Source organism: Ictalurus punctatus, chromosome 16 (assembly GCF_001660625.3).
Source record: "Ictalurus punctatus breed USDA103 chromosome 16, Coco_2.0, whole genome shotgun sequence".
Lineage (NCBI taxonomy): Eukaryota > Metazoa > Chordata > Actinopteri > Siluriformes > Ictaluridae > Ictalurus > Ictalurus punctatus.
This window is the reverse complement of record NC_030431.2, coordinates 786,401-805,957: the sequence shown is the minus strand read 5'-3', so window position 1 is coordinate 805,957 and position 19,557 is coordinate 786,401. Positions and strand designations below refer to the sequence as shown.

The 19,557-nt window shown below is 42.4% G+C and overlaps 1 protein-coding gene across 2 annotated transcripts; it reads left to right on the top strand.

Annotated features, from left to right (window-relative positions):
- Nucleotides 1-3,422: 3,422 nt before the first annotated feature.
- sgsm1b (small G protein signaling modulator 1b) lies at nucleotides 3,423-19,236 on the top strand. 2 transcript variants are annotated; one of them, XM_017488270.3, is made up of 25 exons: nucleotides 3,423-3,781; nucleotides 3,949-3,992; nucleotides 8,620-8,695; nucleotides 9,381-9,543; nucleotides 9,671-9,829; nucleotides 9,916-9,983; nucleotides 10,638-10,780; nucleotides 10,885-11,016; nucleotides 11,111-11,235; nucleotides 11,354-11,421; nucleotides 11,522-11,685; nucleotides 11,782-11,908; nucleotides 12,536-12,662; nucleotides 12,782-12,846; nucleotides 12,947-13,092; nucleotides 13,242-13,370; nucleotides 13,454-13,618; nucleotides 13,950-14,021; nucleotides 14,119-16,221; nucleotides 16,354-16,478; nucleotides 17,019-17,101; nucleotides 17,227-17,336; nucleotides 17,413-17,509; nucleotides 17,637-17,804; nucleotides 18,178-19,236. In XM_017488270.3, the coding sequence occupies exons 1-25, from the start codon at nucleotides 3,775-3,777 to the stop codon at nucleotides 18,264-18,266; spliced, it is 4,755 nt and encodes a 1,584-aa protein (XP_017343759.2). In that variant the 5' UTR covers nucleotides 3,423-3,774; the 3' UTR covers nucleotides 18,267-19,236. The 2 variants fall into 2 exon arrangements, with proteins under 2 accessions (XP_017343759.2, XP_017343758.2); XM_017488269.3 differs by lacking the exon at nucleotides 3,423-3,781 and having other exon boundaries at nucleotides 3,927-3,992.
- The last annotated feature ends 321 nt before the right edge of the window (nucleotides 19,237-19,557 follow it).

Below are 19,557 nucleotides of genomic sequence, written 5' to 3'. Positions count from 1 at the left end.
TTTGCATAAATACAGTGTGGTCTTTCCATTGGAATGATTTCTAATAATAAGTACAATAAAATGATCTGGATATTTGTTTCATTATTATTATTACAGATTACACTCAATGGCCAGTTTATTAGGTGCACCTAGTGTCTAGGGCGTCCCCTGTCTTTCAAAGATAGAAATACAGTCACATGTTTAACACATCCCTCTCCACCAGCACATTCCCTACCTCAGTGGTTCCCAAACTTTTCCAGGACAAGGGCCCCCAAATGGCATTAAAATTTGACTGAAGCCCCCCTTTTGCAAGATGTCTTTAAAACACATAAAAAATACAGAGTTCTGAATATATCCTCCTCTTTTTTTTTAATAATTACATCTTACATCTTTACATTACATTAGGAATTGATTGTGTGTGTGTGTGTGTGTGTGTGTGTGTGTGTGTGTGTGTGTGTCTGAGAGTGAGAAAGAGAAAACATACATTTATTTATTTTTCACACCAAATTGTTGGGGTCCCCCGGGCGCCCCCTGGCGGCCCCCACTTTGAAAACCACTGCCCTACCTCATTTAAACAGGCCCGGGTTTCACTTAACCCTAAACATTTAACACTTAACCCTGCTGCAGTTGACAACTACAGACCTGTCTCCCAACTCCCTTTTCTATCCAAAACCCTGAGAAAGAGCGTTTTTTAAACAAATCTCCACTTTTTTCCACACAGAACAACCTCCTGGACATCAAGCAGTCTGGCTTGAAAAGCAGTCACTCTACGGAGACTGCTCTGCTTTCCATCACTGAAGCCTTACGACTAGCAAGATCAACCTCAAGATCATCTGTCCTGATCCCACTTGACCTCTACACTGCCTCTGATACGGTGAATCATCAGATCATCCTGTCAGCGCTCTCCAGCCTGGGCATGACCGGAACGGCTCTGCGCTGTGTGCAATCCTATCTCTCAGACAGATCCTTCAAGGTATTGTGGATAGGAGGGACTTCTGAAACTCGGCAACTCACAACCGGGGGTCAGTTCTGGGTCCACTGCACTTTTCAATTTATACCATATCTCTGGGGCCTGTGATTGACTCTCATGGCTTCTTATATCACTGCTATGCTGATGACACTCAGCTCTACTTGTTCTTCCAGCCTGATGATCTATCCGTCTCAGCATGCATCTCCGCCTGCCTGTCTGACATCTCAAACTGGATGCTGGAACACCACCTTAAGCTCAACTTGGCAAAAAAAAAAATGAGCTTGTCATCAACCCTGCCTGTCCACAAAAAAAAACACTCACTAGTAGTTTATTTAAAATGCTACAAAACTCTGTAAAATGTGTAAAGTGGATTTTTCTTCATCATTTTACATTATCAAGAGAAACATCATAAAGGAACAGGTCACTGTGAGGAGAGCCCTGCAACCAGAATAGTACAGAACAAACTAATTAAATCCCAAAGGTAGAACAAGTGGGTGAGAAAAGGGTGACAAACGTCCAGTTTGGTCATCTTCCTGCTAATAAGTACACAAACAGTTACAATACCACTTCATTATCATGTTAACTAGGTGTGTTTGATTGGGGAAATCAAACTGTGCTTTGGTCACCCAAGGTCATTTGACCTTTTATAAGGACCTTTTACAATGGCACCCCAGTGGTTAGGATTAGACTCAATGACTTTATTGGGGTGGTAATTTAGGGTGGTGCAAAAGACTAATCCACATCCATAGAACATGATTATTTTTATGGCCTGAGCTGGACCCTGGACCCTCATTAGACATAAAAAGCACACACCTAAGCAACATTTGTTTGTCATCTGTCAAGCTACAAAAAAGCCATAACATTAGCTTACAGCTTATGAAGTATGGTAATGTCACAAATTCAGTATCATTAGTTGATGGAAGATGAAGAAATACCTCCAAATAACGTATATAGTTCATGTAAAAAAAAAAAAAGTTTGCCCATTGTTTGTTGTGGTCAGTGGGGAGAGGGATTGGCTCACGTTTGTGTTAGCTAGCTAAACTTGCTTGTTCCTGACAATTAGTGGACAGTCCTCACCACTGGATAATCATGATATGGACTCTCCGATTTCCCAGAAATTATTATTCAAACTGGCCTATCACAGCAAGATTTGCCATCAGTTGCACCACATGACATTGGTAACCACACAACAACAACATCATCATCAACAACAAAACAAAACAACAAAACTACAATCTGAAGTCACCTACATCACCACAAGCTGTTTGGAAGGGTTTCAAGAAAAAAGCCTCTACTCTCATCCAAAAACAAACTCGAGCGTCTTCAGTGTGCAGACACTACTGGAACTTCAAATGGGATCGGGTTCTACGGTCAGATGAAACCAGAATAGAGCTTTTTGGTAATGAACACAGAGGTGGTTTTGGAGCACACAGAGAGGTAGCCGTATGGAAAAGTCCCTCATGCCCACGGTTAAATATGGAGGAGGATCTTTAATGTTCTGGGCTGTTTTTCTGCCAGAGGACCTGGACATTTTGTGAGGATACATGGCATCATGGACTCCATCAAATATCAACAGATATTAAATGAAAACCTGACTGCCTCTGCCAGAAAGATTCAAATGAGCCGTGGTTGGATCTTCCAGCAGGACGATGATCCAAAACATCATCAACATCAACACAGAAATGGTTTACTGACCACAAAATCAAGATCCTGCCCTGACCATCCCAGTCCCCTGACCTGAACCCCATAGAACACCTGTGGGCTGAACTGAAGAGGAGAGTCCACCAGCGTGGACCTCCAAATGTGAAGGATCTGGAGAGATTCTGTACGGAGGAACGCTCTCAGATCCCTCGCCATGTATCCTCCAACCTCATCAGGCGTTATAGGAGAAGACTCAGAGCTGTTATCTTGGCAGAGGGAGCTAGCAGAAAGTACTGACTAAAAGGATGCCAATAATTCTTGCACACCTGTATTTAACAAAGATATATATATATTTTTTGGATAAACCCGTGTTGTGTTTGTAATTGTTTGATATCCATGAGAGCAGAGTATTTTTGTGAATTTTTTAACAAAAAGATCAAAAGTTTAAAGAATAAAGACAATTTTTCACAGCATTCTTTGCTCATATTTACCAAGGGTGCCAATATTACTGGAGCGCACTGTATTTTTTTGCACATTTTTAACCACTGCACTATTTTTTTATGTGGTTGCTGTCCGTGGTGCTGCAGTCCGGTCATGTGTCGGTGCTCAGGTATTATAACACCTGCAAGCTCCATTATTCATCTTTAAATACATAAATAAATAAACGAATAAAAAAGCAAGGTGTGCTCATAAAATCACACGTGACGCACGCGCTTCACGTCTCCATCAATCGGCACGGCAACTCGGTTCACGGAAAAAGAGGCGGGGCCAAAACGTTCCCTGAGACACGGTTGGCTTTCACGCGTCCAATGAAACCGAAGTGTGTGTGTGCGTGTGCGTGCGTGTGCGTGCCTGCGTGTGAACCCGAGCGCTATGCAGATCTGCCATCAACATGACACAGTCGTAGATGTGTCCCTAATCCCGGTGACATTACCGAGCCGTTAAGTGTGCGGATAAAAAGCATGTCGCTGCGGAAATTTTGCATTTAACGAATCCGGATTGCGTCGGTGCCACACCCCGGGCGCGCGCGGCACTGACTCACGCACCCGCCGCGACTGTTTCACGGTGACCGATAGGATCCTGCGCATATTTCCGTGCGTCCGTGATCTCGGGAGGAAGAAGAAGAACGAGAAGAAGATTACCACCAACAAGAGCTGATCATATATACACCGGAATTAGCGAAAATGGGAGGTAAGAAATAGCGCGCGATGGTAGTGTGCGTGTCTCGCGTGATCTGACGGCCTCATCAGTGAAGAAGAAGCCCGGTTTTGTTTTGTTTTTGTGTGTGTGTGTGGGGGGGTTTTTTTTTGTATGTTTTTTTTGCTTGTGTGTAAATATGAGTTTTGTTTACATTGCAGAGGCGGAGACGCGTCAGCGGTTACTGCGCAGCGTGAAAAAGGAGGTGAGGGACCGAGCCACTGCAACGCCAGAGCCACTTTTCCCTCCCGCATCCTTTATTTTGCATCCTTTACACACCAGCTGTCTCTTGGCCTGCTCCCCTGCTGCTTGTGCCTGGTTGTTTTCTTGTTAAAAGCAGGATCCCATCACACATAGTGTCATCGTCAACCACCCCCCCCCCCCCCCCCCCCCCCCCCACCGCCAGATGTTTAGGTGCATCGAGAGCCATGTGTGCAGTTTAGAGATCCTGAATAATAAATAAACCACCTCGTTTTATTCAACCCCTCACTAAAAAAATGACTCCGTTACGGAAAGGTAGCCGGTCTATTTGCAGTACTGTGTTTTGCTCATTAAAATGAATGCATCAGCAGAGTAAACAAGTTTCTTAATGGCCCCTATTACTATATTAAACAAATAAATAGTGGTGGCAGATGACTGTTATAAGAGGAATAAAGCGTTTTGGGACGTGCTGCTACAGGAAAGTAAACAGCCTGCGTTCATGCTGTTTGTGCCTCCCTCCCTCTCTCACTATATATATATATATATATATGTATCTATCTATATTCCCAAAAGCAGGATCCCACCATGTACAGTGTGTATCCAGATAGTTGGGATGCATCAAGAACGAGTCAGTCTCCAACTAAAATTATTCAGTGAACCTACTAAAATTAACCAGTCCATTTCCTTTGGGTTGATTACACTAGTAATCGTCAACAGAATAAACAAGTTTCTAAATGTCCCCTCTTACGTTCCACAGTAAGGCAGGGTAAATGAATGGCAAATTGTTGTGTTATAAGAGGAATAAAGGATTTTTTGTGATGTGCTATTACAAGAAAATGAACATCCTGCGTTCATGCTGTTTGTGCCTCCATGTTTTGGTTGTTTATGGGCACGGTGGCTTAGCGTTTAGCACGTTTACTTCACACCTCTGAGGTTTAGGGTTCGAATCCTGCGTGTGCATGGAGTTTGCATGTTCTGCCCGTGCTACGGGGGTCCAAAGACATGTTGATTGGCGTTTCTAAATGATCTGTACTGTGTGAATGGGTGTTTGCCCTGTGGTGAGCCTCCCTGTGAGCCTGAGTTGGATGGATCCCACTCTATATATATATATATATATATAAAGTGAACCCAGATGTTTGGCTGCATCAAGAACCATGTGTGCAGTTTACAAATCCTGAACAATAAACTGCTTTCATTCAATCCATCACTAAAATTATTCAGTTAACCATCTAAAAACTAACCAGTCTGTTTATTTGTATTTCTTTTGCTCATTAAGATGATTGCGTTAGTAAGCGTTAAGAGAATGAATCATTTTTTTTTTAGCTGCCCGTTTTACTTTACCAGTAGAACAGGGTCGATAAATAAAAAAATAAAAGAAAAGAATTTTTAAAAATGGCTAGTGTTGGCAAATTGCTGTGGTGTAAGAGGAATAAAGCCCTCCAGAACATGCTGTTACAGAGAAATAATGAACTTCAGGGTGGCTTCATGTTCACACCACATCACATCACCGCCTCATAACAGCACGCCCATCTTCTTTTATTCTTTATTTAAGTCATGTATATGTGTGTGTGTGTGTGTGTGTGTGTGTGTGTGTGTGTGTGTGTGTGTAATAGCCCTATAACTATAATTCTGTACAGGGTTCATTCGACTGTCTCTTGGCAGGTAGTTGTTATAGGTGCCAGTTGGTTAATATGGAGATCATGTTTTGTTTAACGAGCATCTAAGACTAATAATTACTAAGAATTACTGTATTGCATCGTTTAGGCTATGCATTAGCTGCTTGTACCTCCTCATTTTATTTGCTTTAGTTTACATTTAGCTTGTATTTAGCTATTTGGGACATCAAGAATCATGTGAATATTTACTTTTAAAAAAAAAATATGAATCAGTCTATTTGTTTAGTTTCTTTTGCTCATTAAAATGAATGCACTAGTAAGCATCAACAGTCCCCTGTAAAGGTACCAAACTGTACTCTTCCTTGTCGCTGGGGTGCTATCATCAAGGGGTGACATTTCGTATCGTTAGTACGAAATATTTTACCTGGAAATCTTAAAAAAAAAAAAAAAAAAAAAAAGAAGCTAATTACATATTAATGGTAGAAAACATGCGGTCATGATGATACCATGCCAGTGACATGGAAAAGAACAGTTTGTTCACTTTATGTCTGAGAGTGTATTTTCCCTCGTAGGGAAAAATCATTATAATTATCATAATTATTAAGCCAATTTAGGATCTAAATTGTTTTACTGTACTATCATTACGTTATAAATAAACAGGAACGACGCTTTCCACGTCGCACGTTGTAATACAGGCTATATTTCTTCAAATGCACGAATCTTGCATCAAGCAGTTCAAATTATATCCGTGCGCCATCACGTTAATAGTGTGTAGTTTAAATCTACTGGATGTGAAATGGAATTTCACCTCTCTGCTAGACAAACGTCCTTGAAAGTGAAAACGTCTACTAATGCTAAGCAAATCTTAGCAAAGCTCCCCAGTATTGCTGTCGATTATGTTTAATTAATTGAGAAAGCAAAAAACGGCATCAGGATCCAAATATGATGAATTGTACAGCTCGAATCGAATAGGCTTATATGGTGGATTCAGGTGTAACAGCGAAAGAGAAGAGAAGAGCGGTGTGAAGAGAAGAAGGTTGGCATATGTGTACATATATATGTATATATATATATATATAGCGAAAATGTCCCGTGTAGCAATTTAATCGCAAAAAGTGTTTGGTTCTGAACCACTGTTTGCGATGGTAAACCATGCCTGTTGCAGTATTGGAGTATGGCTTGTCTAGAGCAGAGCTTTGTCAGCGCACTGTAACTGAAAAGCACTTCATGTTCAAATATAGTTCAGCGGTGGTGATGGCGGCTGTGAAATATCATTCACAAGAAGAGGATAACTTAATGTGGGTGAGCCTCACACTGCAAATGGTGTGATGGACCTGGCACTTTTTTTTTTATTTACACCAGTAAAGCAAAAAAGCAGGAGCATGTCGCAGCATGTAAGGCTGTGTAGGGGGAGGCAGGGATGGAAATGCATATGGATCGACACTATGCTCATATAATACCAAATCAAAAAAAGAGATTCATGCGTAATCATTGCATGGTCAATTTTGAGCTTTATATGAATATACTTTGTTGTAAAAAGTAAGTTACGGTTTCTATTGGAGCAACTTACTAAAATACTTGTATGGCAGACCCTCCGCATCCATTGAGAATCCATTCATTTTCTATACCACTTATCCTACTGGGTCGCGGGGAACCTGGAGATTATCCCAGGGATCATCGGGTACACCCCAGACGGGGTGCCAATTCATCGCAGGGCGCAATCACACACACACTCACACACCCATTCATACACTACAGACACTTTGGATATGCATGCATGTCTTTGGCCTGCGGGAGGAAACCGGAGTGCCCGGATGAAACCCCCGGAGCACAGGGAGAACGTACGAGCTCCGCACACACAGGGCAGCGGCGGGAATCGAACTCCTAACCCCTCGTGTGAAGCGAACATGCTAACCGCTAAGCCACCGTGCGCCCCCGACACGCCACATGAATGGAGTAAATAAACATGTGTAATAGGTAATATGTTGAAGTATTCTGTGAGGAGACATGTATTTAGCATTTTTGGAAGGAGTCTCCAGTGTCAGTACTTTGTAACTGTCAGAGGTAAAGCCGTAGCTCTAAGAGTGGCCTTAAAAGACCTTTAAGAGTTTGTCAGTAACATGACCAACTGCGTTCATTTCTATAGACGGAGAAAAAAAAACAGAGGTTGGTAAGGGAACAGCTGTTTATAGATGTTATGAAGTAAGTGATAAAAGGAACTAACTCGAGGACATCCTACAACATTAAATCTAACTACACATGGATAAAATGTACGTCATTCTTTAATAAATAAGTAAATTGTTGTTATTGTTGGCAAATTGCTAGATGTACTGTTTATAGGGAAACAATACATTCTGGGGTGGCTTCGCACCAGGCCACCCTGGGGAAAACACCCCTGTTTTATTCCATGTGTTTTATTCCATGTGCAGGATGTGTGTTATAGCCCTACAATGATATATAGAGTTCACATCCACATCTCTTTTTGCGTGTGTGTCATTTTTGTTTTCATTTCTCTTTGCATGTGTGTTGTTTATTAAAGACATTTAAAGAGCATCTGATATCTTTTTCGGTGGAGCTTTAATGCAGCAGTAAAAATATGGCACGTCAAAATCACACTTCAAATCTAGTCCTCGTCATATCCGCTCATCTCCCGATCACGTCTCGTTGCCTTAAAGTGCAAGTTTGGGAGGCTAAAAATGTTTTACGCACTACCGTAGAGGCTTGAGATTTCAACCCCAGCCTCTGCCAGGTCTTCATCACGTATGATTCACAGCCGGCAGAGACTTGCTAAACTTGTAGTGGAAATGATGATGCACGCGCACGCCTACCTGTCCACCTCACAGTCTATATTTCAGCTTCTCGCTGCTTTTTCACGCTTGCGAGTGGCAACACGTAATTATGCCTCCCCGAGAAACCGTTCTCAGCTTCTTAACTCAGGAAGGAACAAAAACAAGAAACCTTTGCTTTGTGAAATGTCTACTGTGAAATGATTTTCCTCCCCCTATGGCCTTTTAGGTAAAGCAAATTATGGAGGAGGCTGTAACTCGGAAATTTGTACACGAGGAGAGCAGCCACATCATTTCTTTCTGCGGTAAGCTTGTCACCTCTTGACTTTTCATCACGCTGTGTTTGATAGAGCCTTGAAAATATGTAGGCACCCACTACAGGACATGATGCTAGTCATTACTGATGTATATTTTTGCAGCGTAATAATCACAAAGGGCATTGAGTTGTTTTTCGCTGCTTATAAAGAAAGATCGTTGTAACACCCCTCTATCTAACTGTGGTGGATAGTTATAACATAACATAATAATAACATAACTTTTTCTTTGTTGGTATGGTTAGTGGGTGTTGTAGAGATGCCTGCACCAGTCTTAACCAATGATGGTTAATGACTGTTGACATTCACTGCTCTGACCGAAGGCAGAGATCATATCCGTGTGTGTCAACAATCTGAAATGTCAAGCTGTACCACCTCCACCTACCAATCTGCTTATGACACGATGAGAGAGTGATAGAGAGAGAGAGAGAGAGAGAGAGAGAGAGAGAGAGAGAAATCGAGAGAAGAAGCCAGCAATACTGTGTTTTTCAGTACAGTCTGTAATTAAGTAATTAATACAGTAATACTAACAGCGAGCCTTGCTGTTGTTATTGGACTTGAGAAACTTCTATAGGTATAAAGGGCGCCAAATAATAATAATAAAATAAAAGCTGTCTGTGTACTTATTGCACACTGGCACACATAGCAGCATTTGTACCATTATATATTTTCTCAGCTGTTGTGGAAGCTTGCGTGTTGCACGGGCTGAAGAGGCGTGCTGCCGGATTACTGCGCAGTAACAAGTTGGCAGCACTCTTCCTGAAGGTGGGCAAAATCTTTACACCAGCTGAAGATCTGTGCAAGAAGGTGCAGGAGCTGGAACAGCTCATCGAAAACAAGTGAGCCCTGCAAATTATCCAATATGTTTCTAGGTTTGAGGAAAGATAGCCTGCATGGTACCTTGTCACGGAGTCTGCCTAGGCACTCTATGCTCTTGTTACTATACTATGGTTTCCAATTCTACAGTTCTAGACAGAACCAATCTCAGACGAGTCAAGATGGTATCCGTAAGCAGTCACAGAATCCCAACCTTTCCCCCCAAGCCATCAAACATCTGTGGATCCGCACGGCGCTGACAGAGAAAGTGCTCGACAAGATTGTTCTATACTTGGTGGAGAACAGCAGGTTGAGAATCTGTTCCACTCACAGTCAGTTACATATAAGGATTATTGTGCTGCATTGTTTAGATGTTTGATTTTGTTTGGTTGCAGTAAATTCTATGAGAGAGAAGCCTTGCTGAGGGATCCTGTGGATGGACCAATCCTTGCGTCGCTACTGGGTATCAAGCCGATTACTTTTTTCCCAAGCTTATTATGGTCAACAAGGTGCGTTTAGTTGGATGGGAAGGTAGAGCAGTGAAACAGTAGCGTTGGATCATTGCCAAATTTTCAATTGCCATCAGAACTCTTAAAAAAGGTTTCTCACGGAGATCATTAGAGGTTCTTAGTACTCTAATCAAATCAGGTTCTGCTAGGAACCCTCACTGATCAGGGAACCCTCTGTTTCCCGATCTTTTAAGATTTATTCCAAAGAGAAACACCTAAGAAACTTTTAGGGTTCTAGATTTAACCACTTTAAATCTTACCGAGTGTACTGGATGTGGTAGGGTTTTCTGGACTGGACTGGATGTGGTAGGGCATTCCGGAGCTAACAGACCTTTGGGGTAAAACCAACAGAAAACAATACATAGGTACACTATACATTGGTTTTACTGCAAAAAACAGCATTCCCATTGGGTCTTTAGCAGTACTCTACATATCGGACGTGCCATATTAAGATGACTGGGCACAAAAATATGTCCTTGTGATTTGAAACCCAGTGAAAGCCTGGCAGATGCCAGTTAGTATTCTAAACATGAGGTCATGCTAGGTATAAGCTTTAATTCATTTATCTGGGCAAATAATTTTTTAAACAGTGTCTCTGTCTCTTGTAGTTGGTCCCTGTGCTCTGGAGTACACTAAAGCAAAGACAGCTAACCACTTTTGGACAGATCCTTCAGCTGATGAACTGGTGCAGAGACACCGTATTCATAGTGGCCATTGCCGCCAGGACTCGCCCACCAAGCGCCCTGCTCTTGTTAGTACTGCAGCGTTTCTGCTTCAGCATATGGATTGTAAATGTCGAATATGTTCTTTACAGATAAATCCATTGCTACAATCCATGTGTACTTGTTTGAGTAGATCCAGAAAAGGCAGTCAAGTGGTAGTATGGATGACAGGCCCTCCCTGTCGGCTCGGGACTATGTGGAATCTCTCCATCAGAACTCCAGAGCCACACTACTGTTTGGCAAGAACAACGTTCTAGTCCAGCCAGTATGTAACCTTCTGAAATGACTCTAGAATTATTACAACTGTACTGAGTGGCCTGAATGAACTATGCTACAGTAGTTCTTGTCTATTCCTGTAGAGAGATGACATGGAAGCGATCCCAGGATACCTATCTCTCCATCAAACAGCAGACCTAATGATGTTGAAGTGGACACCAAACCAGCTGATGAATGGCAACATGGCCGAGTTTGATTATGAAAAAAGGTAGACGTATACCTTTTTATACCTACTGTGATACAGAGAGGAACATGTATGATCGCGTTATTGTTGTTTGGGTTGGTCTGTATGTTGCTTTGACACGCACTTATTCATCGTTTAACAGTGTGTATTGGGATTACGCAATGACCATTCGTCTAGAGGAAATTGTCTATTTGCATTGCCATCAACAAGGTAAAGCCATAAATGGTAAATTAACAGCATCTTTCAGTGTTCATCGTGTATATGTCTGAACAATCCAGCATTGCAAAACAAATATTTTCCCTGTCTTCAGTGGACAGTGGCGGCACTGTGGTGTTGGTGAGCCAGGATGGGATCCAGAGGCCTCCATTCCGTTTTCCAAAAGGAGGCCATCTGCTGCAGTTCCTCACGTGTCTGGAGACTGGACTCCTTCCACACGGCCAGCTCGATCCTCCTCTCTGGTCCCAGAGGGGAAAGGTGGACAAATCTTCAACAAATCTACCATCAGTTAGTAGCTTGGAAAGTACCACGGTTGTTTTTGTAAAAACATATACAAATTTTCTTATTTGACAGGGAAAGGTTTTCCCAAAATTACGGAAAAGAAGCCCACACAGCTCTTGCGAGTCATTTTCTGACAAGGATGAGGATGAAGCAACGGATTATGTGTTTCGGATAATATATCCAGGCAGTCAGGAGTTTGGTACGTGGCTCAATCAAAGCCACGTGGTTGTGGTTATACTGTGTTCATATGTTGTGCTGTCACTGTTGTGTGGACTGTCATTGAGAAGTATTTGCTTTTCCTCCATCTTGTGTGCACCTTCCACCCTGTCTTGTGCTCATCCTTCCTGTTCCTGTAGGTTATGATACTGCCCCAGCATCAGATCTTCCCTAGCATCCTCTCATACCTCTACATGTTCATTGTGCACCATCGACCTCATGGTTCGCTAAGTTTACGGACAGAGAGAGAGAGCATGCTCGGTCTGTCCCTGTTTATTTCCTTAGTCGCCCTCTCTCATACTTTAGAGCAGGGGGCTTCGGTATTATCCCAAAAGGGCAGGTGTGGCTACAGGTGTTCATTCCAGAAAATACATGTATTCAATTAACTAAATACAAAGTAATTAAAGTCCAAGATCAACCGATTAGACAAGTGGGATAATATGTGGCTCCTGACTGTCCAGTCACTCCGGCCCTTTGTGTATAATGGCCCTTGCTTTAGAGCCATATTTCTCAGATAAATAATTTAAATGAACAATGGCAGACTGAGGATGATGGTGGTGATGAAAATGCAATAAGTAACTACAGTTTGGATGCTCTTATAATGATGCAGTTGGCCCAGAGCTGATAGACCAGAACATGACCATGTGGCAGCCTGCTCCAAGGAAGTCTTCTTGTTCCTCTTGCTCTCAGAATGGTTCTACTGAGGGTGGACTTCCCAATGGGTGCAATCATGACAGGCTAGTATGAAACAAGCAGCACAACAGTGCATACTTTAAAAAAAATAAAAAATAAAAGCATAGAGACACACAAATACAAATGCAGACTTTTTACATTTTACTTTTTCATCTGTGTGCAGGGCTCCGCTGAAGTTACTTTGTGAGACCATGAAGTACCAGATCATTTCTCGTGCCTTCTATGGCTGTATGTAACATCTTCAGACTATCCAAAAAAAAAAGTCTTGAATAAAAGCCCTAATTCTTGTAGAAGGTGCATGAATTTATCATAACATTCTGCCATTTAGGGCTGGCCTACTGCCGTCACCTGTCCACGGTCCGCACACATCTGTCTGCTCTGGTCAATCCCACTATCATTGAGCCTGACATTCCTTATGATGCCAAAGGAGGGCTGTCTGCAGAGGTGTGGAAGACATTTCTTCAGGATAGTTCTGTAAGGCGACTTATACAAACCTTTGACTTTTTCTTCTACTTTTTTCCCACAGGAAGTACATAATAATGCAGTGCTTGCAGCACACATGCAGGTGTTGCATCAGTTACTAAAAGCTCCAATTAACCTCACATCTGCTTTCTCCATGGCAGGCTTATGAAGAGGCAGAACTTCTCCGGCTTGTGTACTACGGTGGTGTAGACCCCACCCTACGTAAGGAGGTGTGGCCTTTCTTGCTAGGCCACTACCACTTCACTATGACTTCTGATGAGAGAAAGGAGGTGTGGTGCAAGACACTCCTAACTGATAGAAATGAATAAATGTTTTGAGGTATCAAACATCCCGAGTCTGGTGTGTTCCGCAGGTGGATGAGCAGGTCCGGGCCTGTTATGAGCAAACCATGAGCGAGTGGCTGGGCTGTGAGGCCATAGTGAGGCAGCGTGAGAAGGAGCAACATGCTGCCGCCCTGGCCAAGTGTGCCTCTGGAGCAAGTGTGGATCTACGACAGGACTCCACTATCAGCACTGATGTAAGACAAGAAACCTCTGGCTAATGTTCATTAAGCTATTAACTAAGGGTCACATGAGGTTATAGTCCAGAATATTATAGCTGCTAATTGTGGTCAGTTCCCTCAGAGCTGCAGGTGTCAGTGGTAGTAGGAAATGTCCTCAGACATCCAGTGCAGAGTTGAGGGCCCACCCAATACCTCAGTAATTCTTAAACATAAATACTAACCATAAACTAGTGCTACATGGCAGATCTGCTTAAATATATTGCTAGAGGGAATAATGAATAGTTGAGTGAATGAATGAATGAATGGATAAAATAGTGGTGCATTGTAATTTTTTTTTTCTGTCTAGTCATCCCAGAGCTGCAGCTCAGAGAAACAGAACAACGCCTGTTCCCAGTGTGACTCCAACAGTAGCACTCAGGTGTGCCCCAACAGACACCCTTAAAGCTTCAAGAGATTTTTTACACCAAAGTTCCATTAGCATTTGTCTCATTGCTAGTTGTCTTGAATTTCTGCAGGTGTTTGGGTCTGTCGATGAGGTTGACCCAATTGAATCTGAACCTAAACCGAAAGATGAGAAGCCTCAGCCCAAAATTCCAAATGGTACTCTTCCCAACTGCACTAGTTCTCCAGACTCTGGACATCCATCCTCTCGCAACTTCTCTGTCACATCTGGACTCTCGGATTGCTCCCCAAGCACAGAGGATGCTTCAACACAAGAGAATGGAACCAAAATCAGACTACCAGAGCCATCAGCAGCGTCTTCTGAGGTTACTTTGGACCTTCCAACCAACTCTAGCCTTGAAGGCAAGCTCAAAAAAGAACCAGCAGAACAGCGCTCAATGGTTCTGGGCACAGGGAAGGGGGATCTCAACAAATCATCTACAGGAGCTCTCCCTCCAGAAGATGAGACAAACCAACCTCAGGAAAATGAGAAGGTAGAAAATTCAGATGCCAAAGAAGTTAACAGGACTGACGTAGTCATGCCCATGGACTCTCAGTGGGATTCAAATGAAAAATCTGAGTTGAATGTTTCTGAAACAGCAGAAAGCACAATTTCTGAGCGTTCTGAAGAGAATACAAAACTTTCAGAGAGCAATGAGGAAAGCAAGCAAATACTTCAATCATCAGAGGCTCCTGCTGAAGAGATCACTAAATCCTTAGAGGGAATTAGGGACTCAGAAATGGTGGTTAAAACTCAGATAAACATGGAGGTTAATGATGAGAGAGACAAAACAGAGAAAAATACTGCTTTGGTAATGCAAACAAACAAAAAAACACCTACCATGTGTGATCTTCCCAGAACACTGACTAAAGAGAGTTCTGTGGAAGAAGCAAAAACCACACATACAAGCCCACCTGCAAATGATGAAGAACTCACAAAGTCGGAGATGACCAGTACCCCTCACACTGATCTTTCGGAAAAAGAAACAAAGCTTCCTCAACCTCTTTCTGAATCGGAGATGACCAATGCCCCTAACATGGAGCTTTCTGAAAAAGAAATGATGGCTCCTCAACCTCTTTCTGAAACAGAGGTGGCCAATGCCCCAAACATGGAGCCTTCTGAAAATGAAACAAAGCTTCCTCAACCTCTTTCTGAAACAGAGATATCCAATGCCCCTGACATGGAGACTTTGGACAAAGAAACAAAGCTTCCTCAACCTCTTTCTGAATCAGAGATGACCAATGCCCCTAACATGGAGCCTATGGAAAAGGAAATGAAGCCTCCACAACCTCTCTTTGAATTAGAGATGACCAGTGCTCCTGACATGGGGACTTTGGACAAAGAAACAAAGCCTCCTCAACCTCTCTCTGAAACAGAGATGACCAGTGCTCCTGACATGGAGCCTTCTGAAAAAAAAGAAACAAGGCCTCCTCAACCTCTTTCTGAATCACAGATGACCAGTGCTCCTGACATGGGGACTTTGGACAAAGAAACAAGGCCTCCTCAACCTCTTTCTGAATCAGAGATGACCAGTGCTCCTGACATGGAGCCTTCTGAAAAAAAAGAAACAAGGCCTCCTCAACCTCTTTCTGAATCAGAGATGACCAGTGCCCCTGACATGGAGCCTATGGAAAAGGAAATGAAGCCTCCTCAACCTCTCTTTGAATCACAAGACATTGAGTTAATAATGAACAATCCATCTGACGCTGACAAACCAGATATGAAAACAATAATGAACTGGGCCTATGATTCCAACAGAACCAAGGCATTAACGAAAGAAATGAATGAACCTTTGCTTGAAAGCTGTATTTCCATTATGTCTTTATCAAAACAATCTCCAGATACATCTGATGACTCGCCATCTGCCCTGGAAATGGAGGAAATCCCATCTGCTTTGGTCTATATGCCTTCAGAGGATATCTTGGCCAATGTTCCTGTTACACTGGGTCCTCCTTTGGCTCTGACCATGCCACCAGAAAAGGTTGCAGTAGGTATGCCTGCTCTGGAGCTGTTCATGGAGGCAGGTCAGAACACCAGCCCAGAGGCCACTGAATCGGCCCTGTCTGAGGAAGAGCCAGAGATGGAGAGTCTGTTCCCCAAACCAGACTCTCTAGCTGTAGGAGACCACAAGAATGATGTTGCATCTCCAGTGTCCTCTATTGGAACTACTTACACTGTAAGTTAGTTGACATCATCCATCGACTTTGAAAGCATTTTTCATGTCCTTTGGTGTCTTTGTGCTGGAATGCTCTTATGCAAATGCCAGATGGATCTTAAGTTCATTAATCGTTACCGTTTTGCTCTATAGCAAGAGCTGCTGGATTTGTACACCCTCAATCTACACCGTATCGACAAAGACGTCCAAAGATGCGATAGAAACTACTGGTATTTTACCACTGCCAACCTGGAGAAGCTACGCAACATCATGTGCAGGTAAATTTGACAGACCTTGTTTTTTTTTTTCTTTTCACTTCTTTGAAAAAGTCTTATATGACTATTTTATAACAGTGGTTCTCAAATATTTGCAGCGTGAGGCCTCCCTTGTGTAGGGTGCATCCCTTTGTGGCCTCCTAGAATCGTCAAATTTTCACAGTTTCATTTTTTTTCTTCTCACACTAGGCCCTTCTCCGATTTTTATCCATTTGAAATAGTCTTCGGATTTATCAGTGTGCGGATAACAGGACTGTACACTAGTATATCAACAGATGTCTCTGTTTGGTGTGTGTCCTAGTGTGCTGTGTAGAATTGATTTCATTTAGTAATATTTCTCATTTTTATGTACATCATATTGTAAAGGTTCACAATCCCGACGTACATACAGGTCAAATTATTTAAAAAAAAGAAGAAATGTTCCGGAATTTCTATGCCCCCCCGGCGGCCCCCAGTTTGAGAACCACTGGCTTAAAGCATCTAAGACTTACTTGCAAATGTGCCTATGTTTGTTTGCTTTCTGTTACATTTCTTTCCTCGTAGCTATGTTTGGCAGCATCTAGATATCGGCTACGTGCAGGGAATGTGCGACTTGCTCGCGCCTCTGCTTGTTATTTTTGATGATGGTAAGTTCACACTAAGCTGCCCTACTGCTTATAAATAACAAGTGAATCATTGTCTAGCCATATTCACCAAGGCTTTGAGTTGATTTGACTCACAGTTTTGCTATCCGTCTATTTTTTTCCCTCAGAGGCCATGGCGTTTAGCTGCTTTACGGAGCTCATGAAAAGAATGAATCAGAACTTTCCTCATGGTGGAGCAATGGACACCCACTTTGCCAACATGCGTTCCCTTATTCAGGTATGACCACACGAAGCAGATTTCTTCAGCAGCGAAGTCAAGTTTCTACAGTCGTTTTTCTTTTCTGAATGTTTAGATTCTCGACTCGGAGCTTTTTGAGCTGATGCAACAGAATGGAGACTACACCCACTTCTACTTCTGTTACCGATGGTTCCTCTTAGACTTTAAAAGAGGTAAGGTCACTCGTAGAGCTGCACAAGAATACAGGTGAAAGTCAAAACGTTCTGGCTTAATAATACCAACACAAAATAATACCACTTTATATCACAACATGAATAAATCTCGTTTGTGTATCTCAAGAAATGGTGTATGATGACGTGTTCTCTGTTTGGGAGACCATCTGGGCGGCTCATACCATCTCCTCTGGCCATTTTGTGCTGTTTATTGCCTTGGCACTGGTTGAGTTATACAGGGACATCATTTTGGAGAACAACATGGACTTCACTGATATCATCAAGTTCTTCAATGGTAAGATGCCTATAAAGAACAATACGGACATTCATACACTTATACTGAAAATATTCCTACACTATCGCGGGTGGTGTTGCTACCGTACAGCTCCAGGATCCCCAGTTAGATCCTGTTACAGTAGGCATGGAGTTTCTGTGCATGTTCTCTCCATATCCGCATAGGTTTCTTCTGGGTTCCGACATGGTGGTAGGCGGATTGGCAATCCTAAATTGCTCCTAGGTGTAAATGAGTGTGTGTGCATGTTGACCTGCCATGTCATGGCACCCCACACTCAGCAGATCCAGAGCAACCCCAACCAGAATAAAGCAGTTACAGAAGATGAATGATGAAGGAATAACATTATTCTACACCCAGTTATGTTTTATTTCAGAAATGGCTGAGCGGCATGATGTTCCACAGCTTCTGGTGATGGCCCGGGATTTGGTTCACAAGGTCCAGATCCTCATAGAGAACAAGTGACAACCTTTCAGCATTTGTTCTCCATTGTATAATCACAAGACCACTCGTGTTTGTATTTATTTTTTATTGTTCCATAGGGCAGGGGCTGGCCAAAAATCCTTTCTTATGTAATTTAACTTGCTTGAAAGCAATAAAACCCAATGTCAAATTACACAGTGGAAAAGAAGTAAAAAAATATCCAGGGTAGATTGCTGAGGAGTCTTAGTTACGTGATTTTAAAACACCCTGAATATACGTAAATACAGTGTTTTAAAGGCTTGAAACGTGGAGTAACCCAGCACTGCAGGTTTTTACTCCTCCAACTTAACCATATTGCATCAGGAAAGTCTTTCAGTGATTTGATTACTTGGTTAAGGTGTGTTCAGGAAGGGGGGCGGAAATGCAAGGTTCAGGGCAGGGGCACCTCAGGGAGATAGGCAAGAGCTAAGGGTACCTCAAAAATAATTATTCTATGCTGGTGATCAGAAGGTTGAGTGTCTAAATGGCATGGAATTATTACTTGGCCCTTGAGCAACGTTCTTAACCCTGGACTACTCTGTTATGTGTCTGAATAAAATTATGCCTTTTTTGATTAAAACTGTTTGCCAAATGAAAACATATTAATGGAGCAGAACCCTAATTAATGATGGCATTACCAATAGAGATTCCTTGAAAAGCACAAGATACTTGACGTTTTGTCTGCAATTAAGAAACACATCTATCAAGAGGGGTGCTCGCTGTTAACAGCACTTGCCTGATCTGTTGAGTATTGCTTGTCTGTCATGACCACTCCATTTCTTTTGCACGGAAAACCCTCGGCCTGTTTCGGCACACCCTTCTGTTTTCAGGTATTATCAAATTTGTATTATAGATGAGAACAAGCGATTTTTTTTCTTTTGTAAGTACCAGTTAAGCTTTCTACACAGTAAAATCCAGTGTTGAATTAACACCTAGAGCGTTTAACGAACTCTTTCAGTGTTCGTTCGTTCCGATTGGACACGAACGAACACTGAAAGAGTTCGTTAAACGCTCTAGGTGTTAATTCAACACTGGGGACTTTGCTGTGTTGGGTGACTTTGTCACTCGGTGACATGTTGAGCTGCTACACAATTTTGTACCTCACCCGAACCGACCTTACTCGAAAACAATCATGAATATACTATAATCTCGGAGATGCGTTTATTTTTGAGCAGTCTTTTTGCCTTAAGTTCCTTTGTTTAGGGACGCATTCAGCGAATTCGTTTATGCTCAGTGAGTGAGTGAGTGAGTGAGTGCAGGAAAAAAAATCTATTTATTATGTCTGTACATCAAA

What these genes read in the sequence shown, in the direction of transcription:
- sgsm1b (XM_017488269.3), top strand. Translation starts at nt 3,927, where the DNA reads ATGAGTTTTGTTTACATTGCAGAGGCGGAGACGCGTCAGCGGTTACTG. An exon ending in CCACCAAGCGCCCTGCTCTT is followed by an intron (nt 10,781 to 10,884) that starts GTTAGTACTGCA and finishes TTGTTTGAGTAG; the next exon opens with ATCCAGAAAAGGCAGTCAAG. An exon ending in ACATGCGTTCCCTTATTCAG is followed by an intron (nt 17,337 to 17,412) that starts GTATGACCACAC and finishes CTGAATGTTTAG; the next exon opens with ATTCTCGACTCGGAGCTTTT.